The following is a 13,895-nucleotide window of genomic DNA, read 5'->3' as shown; positions in this document are numbered from 1 at the left end:
GGGCCAAATTTGTTATCTACTTATAGTTTATTTTTATGCTTAGATTTTAAATTTAGTTTATAATTTTATTTTAAGGCTTTTTATTATTTTGTTTTATTACTTTTAGAATTTTAGATCCAAATAAACTGTAATTATCAATTGTAGTGCTAGTTTCGCTCAAATCTACGCGTTATATCATTAATGTTAACCGAATTTATCAGTGACAGACATGATTATTAATGAATGTCCAATTATTATTTATCTTACTTAGTGAAAAATCTTTGAGCGGTGCTAATGAAATAAAGATGATAATTACAATAAAAATATTGTATTTTATCAAACAATTCGATCGGAAGCCTATTGGAACTTTCTCGAAATATGTACGGTAGGTACCTACATATAGAAGAATCCATAATTATTATAATTAAAAATATAATCGACAAATCCTTGGAAATGGTCGCTGGTTGCACTTGCATGTTTTAAAATCATAACATTTCACAAAGACTTATTGAAACGCAATTCAGGGTATTTCATATGTAGGTTGTACATGTATGAACAAATTCTCAAAGGTTTTTAGATATATCTAAATAGGCTTACCTTCTAGAATCCTTGGCCTTTTGTAGGAAGACGACAACGATGGCTTCTGATCTGGCGTAACCGTTGGCACTGTTGTCGAAACTCTTACAGCGGCCGTCAGGTGATAATACTCCCAATCTATCAAAAGGAAAAGTTTGATTTAGTATTGGATACTCTTGAACAATCAAACAATCAACTGTGCAAGTTAGGCATCATCACTTCATCACTATCACTACATATTATATATGTCGGAGAATGACTTAATTGTGCCATCTATCGCCTTGGAGAGGCGTTTCATCACGCAATCTTTGACAAATAGAGCAAACTAGGGTGTTATGTGTACACATGAGTGGCGTTCGGCGCAGTTCCGCCAAGGCGTCATAGAGTGCGCTGTCAAAAACAAATGATAGCCAGAACAATTGAAGTTATGCTGTCAATCAATCTTCAGATGGGAACATGATGAGAAAGATCGGGAGAAGATGACGTCTGTGGCGGTTCCTGGGTCTAATCCACTGGTTTGCTTTGAATAAGAAGTGTAACGTGTGCTATGATTTGTAATCAGTCTTATCCAGTAAAGACTCTGAGTTGAATAACGTATTTCATTGACGAGGGCTCGCCATCCATGATTGAAGATCCTGATGTGCTCCTGATAGTATGATACGCCCACGATTCCGACATATAAATAAAGTCGCTTCCCGCTGTCTGTCCCTATTGTATGCTTAGATCTTTAACCGCAGCAACTGATTTTGATGCGGTTTTTTAATACATAGAGTGATTCAAGAGGAAGGTTTATGTATAATTTGTTAACCCGTGCGAAGCCGAGCCGGTCCCTAGTAAGAAATAAACTAGTGGCTCTGTGAGCTGTAGACCTCGCGAGCAGAGCTTAAAACTGAATAAATGTTTGGCAAAAATATTTATTAAAATATAGGTATAGTACATGTAATATAAACAAAAGATTAAAAACTACATAAAGCTACAAACAAAAATTAAACGAATACGCTTAACCCGCGCTTGATAAATAAAAAATACGAAATTTTTAATTTTTTCAAAATAAAAAACAACTATACGAACTTTAAGTATAAAAAAAATACAAAAAGTTATGAGTATAGGTACACTTACTGGGGATGGAACCAGGGACCTGCCGATGCAAACAAAAAAAGCGAACGTTTGCAAAATACGCCATTATAGTTCTTACTAAAGCTGACGAAATTTCAAGCTCAAGTAAAAACTAAATATCTAAATATCGCCAAAACCAGCGATACAAATTTTCTGAATTTTTGGCCATTTAATCTATAAACATATCTCAAAACGAAAAAACTCTTATGATACCGATACGACTATTTGTTTAGGCGGGAGCTATCACGACTCCGCCATTTTGAAAAAATTCTAAAAACCGGATCGACAAAAAATTTTTATTTAGTCATAGAATTCGGTCACAAAATTTCACGAAAATCGGTTAAGAATTGCGACCTGTAGAGGAGAACATCCGGACATACAAAAGCAAAATGCCCGAGTCAAAACGTAGACCTTCGCTACGCTTCGGTCAAAAATTGTCGCAAGAAGTGATTACAAAGCGTTCGTTTGAACGCGACCACACCATTCGGCGGTTAAAAACGTGGTGCATGAGCCACATCACTGTGTTTACGGTGCGTTGACGTATTTTGAGAATCGTTGTGGCCGATCCTTCATTCTGCTAATCAGAAGAGAAACTTTAGTTTTGAGGTTCTAAAATACATTGATCATTTACATTGAGAACTGAAGTGAGACGTAAGGATGCAGGCAGAGATTGGAGCCACCGACGATGGCCGTGTCACAGTGACCATCTCTGATAGCTCTGAAGGCGTGTTCCAAGGCGTAGAGGGAGCTCGAGCAAGCTGAGTCTACCGTGTAAGATGGACCGAAATTACCTTGAGAACTGAAGTGAGACGTAAGGATGAAGGCAGAGATTGGAGCCACCGACGATGGCGGAGTCACAGTGGCCATCTCTGATAGCTCTGAACGCGTGTTCCAGGGCGTAGAGGGAGCTCGAGCAAGCTGAGTCCACCGTGTAAGACGGACCGGTGACGCCGAGCCAGTAGGATATGCGGTTGGCCAGCATAGCGCGGGAGCAACTGTGGAGAAAGGCGATTGTTAATTTATGGGTAAGATATAGTTTCGACAGGTGTGGAAAAGTATTATTGGCGCATTCTAGCAATGTATTTTTGTGCAGGGGTGCGCATCGGGTAACTATCTATAACTTATCTGGCTGGAAAATCATTCAGTTTCTTTAGCTCTGACAAAAAAACTGTGTTTACTAAAATTTTAGACACAAATTCCTACCTAAATAGCATTTCATCTGGCGTTATTCATAAACGGCTACTAACTTAATCAGTTGATGTTCATCGTTTGTCCCTATTAGTCGTTATGCCATAGAGAGGGACAAACGACGACCACCAGCTGATTAACTGCAGACGTTTATGAATAACGCCGTTTTAATCTTTAAATTAAAATAACTTATAAGTAATAAAATGTTATTACCGTAAATATTGTTTTTCTTTCAATCTAAAAGTAAAGTGTATTCGGATAATTCTAAATACTTTAGAATATCGGTGTATTCGGAAAACCACGTATAATTCCATCATATTAACGGCAAATAATTTTACAAAATTCAGAACGTTTAGTTTTCCCAAAAACAACCCTTCATAAAGTTTTTCCTTCTCATAAACAACACGTATTAGTAACTTTTATGTTACTAAAGCGAAAGCTAAATGGGTTTCATATAACTTTTCGATTCATAGTTTCTCATTTCTATTGTAGCGTTTCATATTGAGTTATAAAAGCATTTTAACTAATCTGCAACTCTGAAGGCAAAGGCTCAGGCAATTCAATTCAAACTTCTAACTTATACTTCGTGTTTGGAAAATGGATCTTAGTTTAATGGGATTAAGTTGATATTTGAGTGTGGTGGAAACAAAAGGTGTGTTTTAGGTGTCGGGTAAGGATTTCAGTGCAAATGCATTAGTAGTTACAACGTAAATGTTATGTGTAGTCGGTTTAGTTAATTAATCTAATTGAATATAATCGCGAGAATTAAAATTTAAACTAAGATGATTAGAGTCAGTGTAAGGTGTAAGGTAACTTTCCAGCGATTTTAACATAACAAAGTGGGGGAGTGTCATTAAAAACGTCATATTTTCATAGAAGTTTGACATAAATGATGATATTGACACACTTTTTCATTGCAAATCCATACAAATTAACTTGGTTTGACTTTATGTAGGTATTGTAAAAATTCTTGGTACACATGATGGTCGCAATTTTATCGTCTATCTACAACTCGTTATAAAATCTCGGTCTCAATGTTGAATGATTATAACGCAACCATATTAAGCCGTTGATCATATTTAACGCCTGACTCAAAGAGTGTTAGGTTTAGGTATAAGGTTGGCCGCAATATGTGTGTGTCTGTCCTTGGCACCGTAGCTGTTAAACGAGTAAACCGATTTGGATGCGATTTTTTATTTGAAAGTAGGTTCTTTAGCAAAGGTTCTTAGACATGGTTTATCAAAATAATTCATTTCGTAGATTTTATATATTATTTTCAATTTAGTTGTTAGAAACTGACTATTTAGTTGAGAAGGATTTTGTATCAATTTCGGTGTAACGTAATTGAATAAAGGGATTTGTTAATAACAATTTCTAGAGTTAAATTTAATTAATAATTTTGCCCGTAATATCGGTTTAAAGATATTTTATTTTCTCAAAAAGAATAACAGTAATTCACTTACATGAGAAACGTGCACTTATAAATATAAACTTAAGTATAGACTTATACTAGTGAGCGCAGTGATAAAATTGTGTTTAAAGTTAACTAGCGAGTGCATTAATAAAATTGCATGTGAACAGGTAGGAATGAAAACATAGCTATACATAATATAGTAAACAAATGTATTCTGCTCTGATATTTTTAGAAAATTGTTGTTTAATTATAACTGACTAACATTTATGTTAAATGACGAAAATAAAGTATAACATTTTAGGCTTGCTAACTATTTTTGAACTTAAATAGTCAGTTATAATTAAACACCAATTTTTTAAAGTAAATATCTTTACTTTATTAAATTATAAATCCTTCCTTATTATTGTTCCCAAAACACCTTTTGCCTTGCACTCTTATACACAAAGCTTAAAGTTTTCAACTTGAATCGAAGCCGGAACGCCCGTCGCTTCCAATAATGTCAAGCGGGCCGGAAAAGTTGGGCTGCAGAGTTCAATCTTGGAAAAATATAATTGCTGGCTCGGAGTAAGTACTTAAAATAGTTTATCCGTTTAATGGGAGGTGACTTTTTAAATTGCTAGTAAGTTTGGAGTCCTAGAAAATTCGTTTTTAGGTTACTGTATACATTTGAAATAGATAAAGATTCTTTTTTTAACACGGTAATTAAGTCATAAGGGGCTGATATTGGATTTGAAACTTTACACAGAAGTAATAAGGAGTCTGCGGGTTAGTTTTTCGACGTCAATGTCGTAGGCATAACTATTAGAATACTCACCCAGTGATACCAAATCCGTTGACCTGCATCTTCTCGTAGAACCATGTTTTTTCCGATTCGGAGAAGCAGGCGCCCACGAACACGCCAACTTTCTCGTTCTTTAGCTCTTTGGGGTTCACACCTGGGGACAACACAACACACATTAATGACCGAGTGAAGTGAGGTCTTATAATCAACAATACCTCTCGCGTAATGATGGTCCTTATGACAGTTTGTTCAAGTCTCTTTTGGTTGACGTAATTGAAACAAAAAATTAAAAATTAAGTTTTTACCGTATTTTTATTACTCGAATGTTATATATCTTATATTTCTAAATTAGGTAATAAGTCAATTAATGCTACCTACTCTTTCAAATAACTGTGTCAAAACATTTAACGTGACAGCGACTCCGTATAAAAATTATAAAAATAAATTGTTATAGGTACTTATATAGGTAACATTTTTCTCATGTTTGTATTCTTTATCATATTTGATATTCATGAAATTTTGCAGAAACACAATTCAGATGCACTAAAAAAATATAGCCGACCTCATTGAGTAAGTAACTACCGTAAAACGGGGTGAGTAAGTTTCGCGGGGAGAGGTGGGTTATGAATGGGGAGAGAAGGTTTGAGAGGGGGGTGAGAAGGGATTTTAAGGCTACTGCTTCAAAAATAATGTATTTAATTGTAATTTAAAATGGAGCTATAGTAATACGCATAATAAAAAAAAATCGATTTAACAATCTTCCAAAATCACCTTTGTATGAAAACCCCTCTCGCCCCAAATACGAGGCACTACGGGGTGAGGTAGGTTTTCCTCTTTATCGTCAAAGTTATGAAATGGAACTACCCAAAATAAAATAAAAACTAAAATACAAACGTCCGGAACACTTATTATATATGTCGCAGTCGGATTGTATAATCCGCCGTATTACATTACGGCTAGCCGTTTTACAAAACAGGGGCGTTTTGAAATGCGGCGGTTCGACGATTAGCCGGATTGAATGCGGCTGAATGAAAATCCGCCGGAATGTATTCGGCGCCATACATTCTTCAAGACAGCGAGACATTAGCCGCCGCTTTGACAGTTTTTAGTTCCCATTTTTAACACTCGTGGCGCTGCCTGACATAACAACAACAAACTATGAAAAACGCTGGGGTGTCCATCAAATCTGGAGTTCGTCGGACTGTTTCTTTTCAAAAAACATTTCCTTCGCAACTTAACTAGACGGTTAAGTTTCGGTAACTATTTCTGAGCGGTTTGCCCTTCGGGCATCTGAAGCTACCTAATGAACCTAACCTACCTAGCTATTGATTTAGTGAGACGTCCGTGAAAACATTACACTTTGGGGAAAAAAGCGTAGGTAGGTAAGTAGGTTAGGTTCGTTAGGTAGCTTCAGATGCCCGAAGGGCAAACCGCCCAGAAATAGGAGCCCCGCTTGCGGGGCTCCGTCTATTTAAGTTGTGAAGGAAATGTTTTGGAAAAGAAACACATGTAGTGCGGTGGGACCATGGTAAAAATAAATTAAATTGCAAACATTGTCAAACTCCGGTTACGTAGGCGACCGAAACAATGGTCACTCTACAATCTAAATAGTAGATACGATGCGGCTAAACGTAGGCCGCCTTATTGAAGAACGTATCGCAATGACAATCCGGCTAATCGTCGAACCGCCGCATTTCAAAACGCCCCTGTTTTGTAAAATGGCTAGCCGTAATGTAATACGGCGGATTATACAATCTGACTACGACATATACACCATTCAGTTTTCATATGTAAAAATAAAATGTTATCGAGGTTTGAATTTCAGTTTTGACCCTACTCACCCCATTTTACGGTAATTAAAAAAATAATTGAACATAAGTAAAAACAGGTAAATAATATACCGCAAGCTCCGTTTTTATGAAAATAGTAACAAAATATTTTATTGCTGTTATGCAAAAAAAAATTCAATGTAAATACAATTTTTAAGTTCGAATATGAGATATGCTCATTTTTAGGTATCTAAACCTAAACGTTCAAATTTTAATTGAAATTTCCACAAAAAAAAGTTATACAATTACTCATTGTCTCTCACCCAAACGACTTTATCAAAACAACATAAAATATCAATTACTTAGGTATATATCCCTCCGAAAATAAACAAGTTAGCTAACATTATCTCGAAATTGAATTTCTAATCTACCCGGAATACGATATTAATTCTGTAGAATATCGAAATTTCGTTTAAATTCCGACAGATGACGTCGCTTTCGTTTCTTCCGTTCCAGTATTCCATTAGCTGACACATTACATCAGATTATCATTTCGCTGGCGGCGCCGAAATGATTCCAGCGAAATGATAATCTGCTAACACAGCCAGCAATATTAGAGCGCTTTCATGATTGTGTAGGGTTGGGACATATTTATTAAATTTATTTTCTATTAAGCAGAAACGTCTGCGAACTCTCTGCGAACGATGCTATTAAGCTTAGAAATAATATTAAAACTGTAAAAATTCACTGTCTTGGGTGGAACGTAATACAGTGAATTTTTCCACTTTTAATTTATTTTATTAAATATTTCAAAATTCGTATGACTCTTGAATAAGATCTGGAATTCGATACATTTTTTCCAATTTCGGTACGAAACTCAATAAACCTACTGTTCAACGTAATTTAATAAACTTAATTACTTAACGAGCTACAAAGTTTCTAATAAAGGAGTAGAATAAAACAGCTAAAAACTTAACGAAGTTACGAAGAAAACGTTCTCGAAGCTACGAATTTGAATCTCGACTTATCGCGTCCCTAGCTGAAGGAATGCTCGGTACTGGGGCAATTAAATTCGGCTTCTAGTCGGACCCAAGGCAAATAAGTTAGCTAATAAGAATAGTCATAATAAAGTAGGGTGGATACCTATTGCTTTGATAACATAAAAAATAGCGTTTTAAATAGTAACTAGCGACCCGCCCCGACTTCGCACGGGTTAACAAATTATACATAAACCTTCCTCTTGAATCACTCTATCTATTAAAAAAGCGGCCAAGTGCGAGTCGGACTCGCCCATGAAGGGTTCCGTATTTAGGCGATTTATGACGTATTAAAAAAAAACTTCTTACTAGATCTCGTTCAAACCAATTTTCGGTGGAAGTTTACATGGTAATGTACATCATATATTTTTTTTGGTTTTATCATTCTCTTATTTTAGAAGTTACAGGGGGGGACACACACATTTTACCACTTTGGAAGTGTCTCTCGCGCAAACTATTCAGTTTAGAAAAAAATTATATTAGAAACCTCAATATCATTTTTGAAGACCTATCCATAGATACCCTACACGTATGGGTTTGATGAAAAAAAAATTTTTGAGTTTCAGTTCGAAGTATGGGGAACCCCAAAAATTTTTTGTTTTTTTCTATTTTTGTGTGAAAATCTTAATGCGGTTTACAGAATACATCTACTTACCAAGTTTCAACAGTATAGTTCTTATAGTTTCGGAGAAAAGTGGCTGTGACATACGGACGGACAGACAGACGGACAGACGGACAGACAGACATGACGAATCTATAAGGGTTCCGTTTTTTGCCATTTGGCTACGGAACCCTAAAAAACAGCATCATAATCCGTTGCGTAGTTTTAAAGATCTAAGCATACATAGGGACAGACAGACAGCGGGAAGCGACTTTGTTTTATACTATGTAGTGATAACCCATCGCGTCCATTCGTCAAATGACCTTGACTATTGTATACTATCTAGTAGTTTGGATGCATGCATTTTTTGGTAGTTTTACACAATTGTTTGTCACATCTCTCCATTAATCTAGTTTTGAAGTTGAAGTTATAGCAACGAAGTTACCCCAATAAGGTGCGTTGGGGTAAGTTTGTAAACTAACATTTCTAAAGACAAAATAGATTCACTTTGTAGGAAATATTCCGTGTAAGCAGGTATATTATCTAGAACATGCAAAATATTCCAACTACTTCAAGTTCGTTGTGTCAAGTCCCATTCTACAAAGTCGGTTAAAGGACTTTATTAAACAAAGCTAACGAAAATCGCACCCCAGCACCGAATATAAAATGAAGAAATTTGAATGGTAAGCCGAGTGGTCGGCAATATTGAGTTATAATCACCAGTTATACAAAGTTATATCACCAGTTATATCTCTAATGGATTTGGAGATAGGGCTGCGGATAACTTTGGGGTTTTATGGAAAAATGGCGAAGCAAATTTTACTTTGGAGTTTGTTTGTGTCAGTGATGAGGTTTTATTTTTAGGGTGTGCTTTACTTAGTGTGGCTTGTAGGTTATAAGTAAAGATTATATTTAACTAGCGACCCGCACCGGCTTCGCACGGGTTAACAAATTATAGATAAACCTTCCTCTTGAATCACTCTATCTATTACAAAAAACCGCATCATAATCCGTTGCGTAGTTTTAAAGATCTAAGCATACATACAGACGGACCGACAGCGGGAAGCGACTTTATTTTATACTATGTAGTGAAGTGATGGGAATTTGTTTATGTTCAGGGGACCTAGCCAAGATGACAATAGTTGAAAGAAAACGCCAATGAAACTATACTACAATTGTAACTAAAAATATGGTACAGACGCCATCAGATATATCGGAGTGGCTAAGGCGCTCACAAATATCTGAACAAGACTATTTTCAGGGCGTAGAGTGCGTGTTCAGATATTGTGAACACCTTGGCCGCTCCGATATGTCTGATGGCGACTGTACCTACGTGATTTTTTGTAACGTATCACCACGATACATTTTTGCCTTTTATTTGGCGTTTGTCGATGTACGATTTACATCTTGACTATTCCCTCCGTTACTGTTTGCTTCTCTAAATATAAAAGAAATACGTGTAAATCGTTTCCCAAAAATCACACTCCTAAACACGTTAAATGAAAGAAAAGAAACGGCAAAAGAGAAATATTGAAAATTCCCAGTAAATTACCCAATTACATTTGTGAAATGTCAATTCGTATTCCCACCGTCGCCATTTCTAAATACAAAAACCACTCGCTACTCTCAATGGGGGGTTAATGTGAAAGGACTTAAGGCTGGAAAGGAATTGCCGCCCAATGACCGAGAATTCAATCTAAGGATCAAACAGATTGCCCTCATTATGGATGGGGGTTTCTAAAAGTGATTCAGTGTGTGGAGCAGGTGAGGCGTTACATACGAAAATGTAGAATCGGCATCAAAGATACTACGCAGGTTCCACGGATCTACAAGATTGGCAGTAAATTACCCCTCTACCTTTATGAAAAGTTAACTTTTTCACAACGCCATATTAGGGGAGCTATTTGTCTACTTTGCCCTTGGGACAGCACCGCAGCATTTCGTTGCAGTCTTAAATTTAATTCAATTCAATATATTTATTTCAGACTGCATAGGTCTATAAAATTGTTAATATTACAAGTACTTACACCGAGTTACTCTGCCGACTGCTGGAACAATATACCTCCACCTATAAGGAACTCATCATCATTGGCTGAATGAGTCATTGCCGTTGACGATTGACAAACGACGAAAGTAAAAAATTAAAAAGTAAGTAATTTAACGTGTCTTTTTGGTTGTCTCGTATTCGATATGAAAAGTAGATTGTTCAACTCGGGTGAAAGGCACCAAGCATCATTTCATCTCTTTGTTAACAATCTTCTATACGAATAGCTCCAGTTTAGCCTATTGTGACGTAAGGGTAACTACGGAACCCTACACTGCATAGCCCGACATGCTCATGGCTTTTTTTTTTGTCATTTAACATATTATTTTCATTTGATATCATTACAATTAATTTTTAATATTATGTATGTTATCGTCTTTATTATCCACCAGAGGACTGATTTAGACTCAAACATACCTAATTGCCAAAGTAGATTTATTAGAACAGAGATAAAATAAAAAAAAATCATAAATCTAAAATCATGCCAAATCTCTATAATATAATACTAAAGGTTTAAGGGGGTTAAAAACGGGATGAAAGTTTGTCTTGGGGTTCAAATTTTATTGTAAGCTAGGAACTTGAAACTTCGTAAAAAGGTATTATAATAAAAGGGAAGAAAACTAATTTCAGCGTTTTTGAAAATTCATCCCCCAAGGTGGTGAAAAAGGGGTTGAAATTTTGTATGCACATCAAATATTTTTTCGAGTGCGGGACTTGAATCTTTGTATAAGGGCATATTATAAGAATACAAGAAAAGTCATTTCAGCGTTTTTGAAAATTCATCCCCCAAGGTGGAAAATAGGGGTTGAAAGTTTGTATGGAGATCAAACATTCTTTTGAGTGCGGGACTTGAATCTTTGCATAAAGACATATTATTAGAATACACGAAAAGTAATTTCAGCGTTTTTGAAAATTCATCCCCTAGGTGGTGAAAAAGGGGTTGAAAGTTTGTATGCACATCAAATATTTTTTTGAGTGCGGGACTTGATTCTTTGTATAAGGGCATATTATAACAATACAATAAAACTGATTTCAGCGTTTTTAAAAATTCATCCCTTAAAAGGATTAAATAGGGGTTGAAAGTTTGTATGGAGATCAAACATTTTTTTGTGTGCGGGACTTGAATCTTTATATAAAGGCATATTATTAGAATACCAGAAAAGTAATTTCGGTATTTTTGAAAATTCATCCTTCAAGTTGGTAAAAAAGGGGTTGAAAATTTGTATGGAGGTCAAACATTTATTTGAGTGCGGGACTTGAATCGTTGTATAAAGGCATATTATTAGAATTCATGAAAAGTAATTTCAGCTTCTTTAAAAATTCATCCCCTAAAAGGTTTAAGAAGGGGTTGAAAGTTGGTAGAGAGTTGTACTTCAAACTTCGTAAATAGGTAGTTAGGTAGTAGGTTTTACTAAATAGTGGACTTGAAAATATGCTGGGGGTTGGGAGGGATTATATCGAGAACAATTTTATTCAGTTAGGGGCTTGAAACTTCGTAGCCAGGTTGTGTATAATAATTAACAAATGATTAACAGTCCCTACTGCTATCTTTTGCTGCATAATGTTTGCTGTAAAGCTTATGTAGAATATATAACCACCAATATACAAATCCACGCGTACGAAGTCGCGGGCAACAGCTAGTTACATTATACGCAAAGAAACCTACTATGATTTACTAGTGAGTATGTATGCCTAATGATTAGAGAAGGCAAGCTGTAATAACACGAATAACTATAACAGTATCTCAAGACAAATAGTCGTCCCACGTCCGATCTTAATTATTGGAAAAGTCCGCGTCCGTCGAGTACATCATTCGTTCTGTAATCTTATAAATGGGCCGTTTATCACACCAAAGGAAGGCCATTTTATTTGTTACTAGCGACCCGACCCGGCTTCGCACGTGTTAACAAATTATACATAAACCTTCCTCTTGAATCACTCTATCTATTTATTTAAAAAAAACGCATCAAAATCCGTTGCGTAATTTTAGAGACCTAAGCATAAATAGGGACAGACAGACAGCGGGAAGCGACTTTGTTTTATACTATGTAGTGACAACATGATAGTAGTGATGTGATGGTCTACTATATAATAATAATAATAATAGGTTAGGTTTTTTATAATGTGTTTATATATTTTTTTGTAATGTTTTGTAAGTGTTTTTATATTTTACTTTTATACTCACATTGTAAAACCCTAACCTAAGACCCTAATTGAATAAAAGGATAATAATAATAATAATTCAGCCTTTATACGTCCCACTGCTGGGCACAGGCCTCCTCTCATGCGCGAGAGGGCTCGGGCTATAGTCCCCACGCTAGCCCAATGCGGTCTACTATAACTCGGTTTATTTAAATTTTCATATTTGGAGTTAATTTTAGAGCAAAAGTACCTACTATATTTTACGCCAACTTTTTTTTCTAGTTTCGAATTTTTTGTTATTTCTACTAGAAATCACGAGCTCTTTCGATTCTTATAAATAAGGGATAAAAAGTGTCTCAAGATATTTTTTCCATTCTGTTACCATTTTCATAGGAACTTTTATGGCGGTAACGGAATTGAAGGTAAGAAAGATGTGACGATTGGTAGAGCTCGTGATTCTGAGTAGAAAGAACATAATAATTCTCAAATCAGAAAAAAAGAGTAGGTACTTAGTGTACAATTGTAAATAGTGGCCCACGTATGTACAGTCGCCAGATATATCGGAGCGGCCAAGGTGTTCACAATATCTGAACACGCACTCTATCGCCCTGACAACAGAGGCGTGTTCAGATATTTGTGAGCGCCTTAGCCGCTCCGATATATCTGATGGCGACTGTACTGTAGTTCAAGAGTATGTAAGATGTACAATCGCGGTCCAATTTATTACATTACAGTGGAAATGCGGTCTCCGAGGAGGCAAAGCCGATATTAATGGTACTTGATAAGTACTAGCCGGGAAAACGGCAAAAGTCAAAACGGACCGATTCGCGGTGCGATCCTATTTTATAGTTCGTTTTTTTAGCATTAGAAATAAGGTAAATAATCTTGATGTGTCTTTTAATTGAAAAACACATTTTAAAAATATGTTACGGCAAATATGTAACAATTATGAATCTAATACGATCTTTTATAGTCTTCTGCTTTCATAGTTATTGATTTTTAAAAAGTGTTTTTCAATTAAAAGGCATGTCAAAATCGTTTACCTTCTTTCAAGTTCTTTCTAATGCTAAAAAAACGAACTATAAATGCTCTGTCCAATTCGTTTCATGAAAATATTATTAATATTGATCCTTTAAATTTCATTTTAATAACTGACTCTGACATCAGCAGTCTGTATCGCTCCACTAATGCGTGCTCCCGTTGAAGCTCCTCGTTATAGAGCGAGCAATCTTCGAGTAAAACAAATGT

General features: G+C 35.7%; 1 protein-coding gene across 1 annotated transcript in view; it reads right to left on the bottom strand.

The window, feature by feature from the left end:
- The window catches only part of LOC134657252 (fatty acid synthase-like), a 31,561-nt gene that overhangs the window by 1,402 nt on the left and 16,264 nt on the right, over positions 1-13,895 (bottom strand). Inside the window, exons 4-6 of the mRNA XM_063512827.1 lie at positions 5,088-5,208; positions 2,463-2,666; positions 577-693 (exon numbers count right to left, since the gene is read on the bottom strand). Of these exons, the coding sequence (XP_063368897.1) occupies positions 577-693; positions 2,463-2,666; positions 5,088-5,208 (442 nt within the window). The remainder of the gene's footprint in view (positions 1-576; positions 694-2,462; positions 2,667-5,087; positions 5,209-13,895) is intronic.

This window comes from Cydia amplana, chromosome 19 (genome assembly GCF_948474715.1).
Source record: "Cydia amplana chromosome 19, ilCydAmpl1.1, whole genome shotgun sequence".
Classification (NCBI taxonomy): Eukaryota; Metazoa; Arthropoda; class Insecta; order Lepidoptera; family Tortricidae; genus Cydia; species Cydia amplana.
The sequence above is the reverse complement of the archived record's forward strand: the minus strand, read 5'-3'. Positions and strand labels throughout refer to the sequence as shown.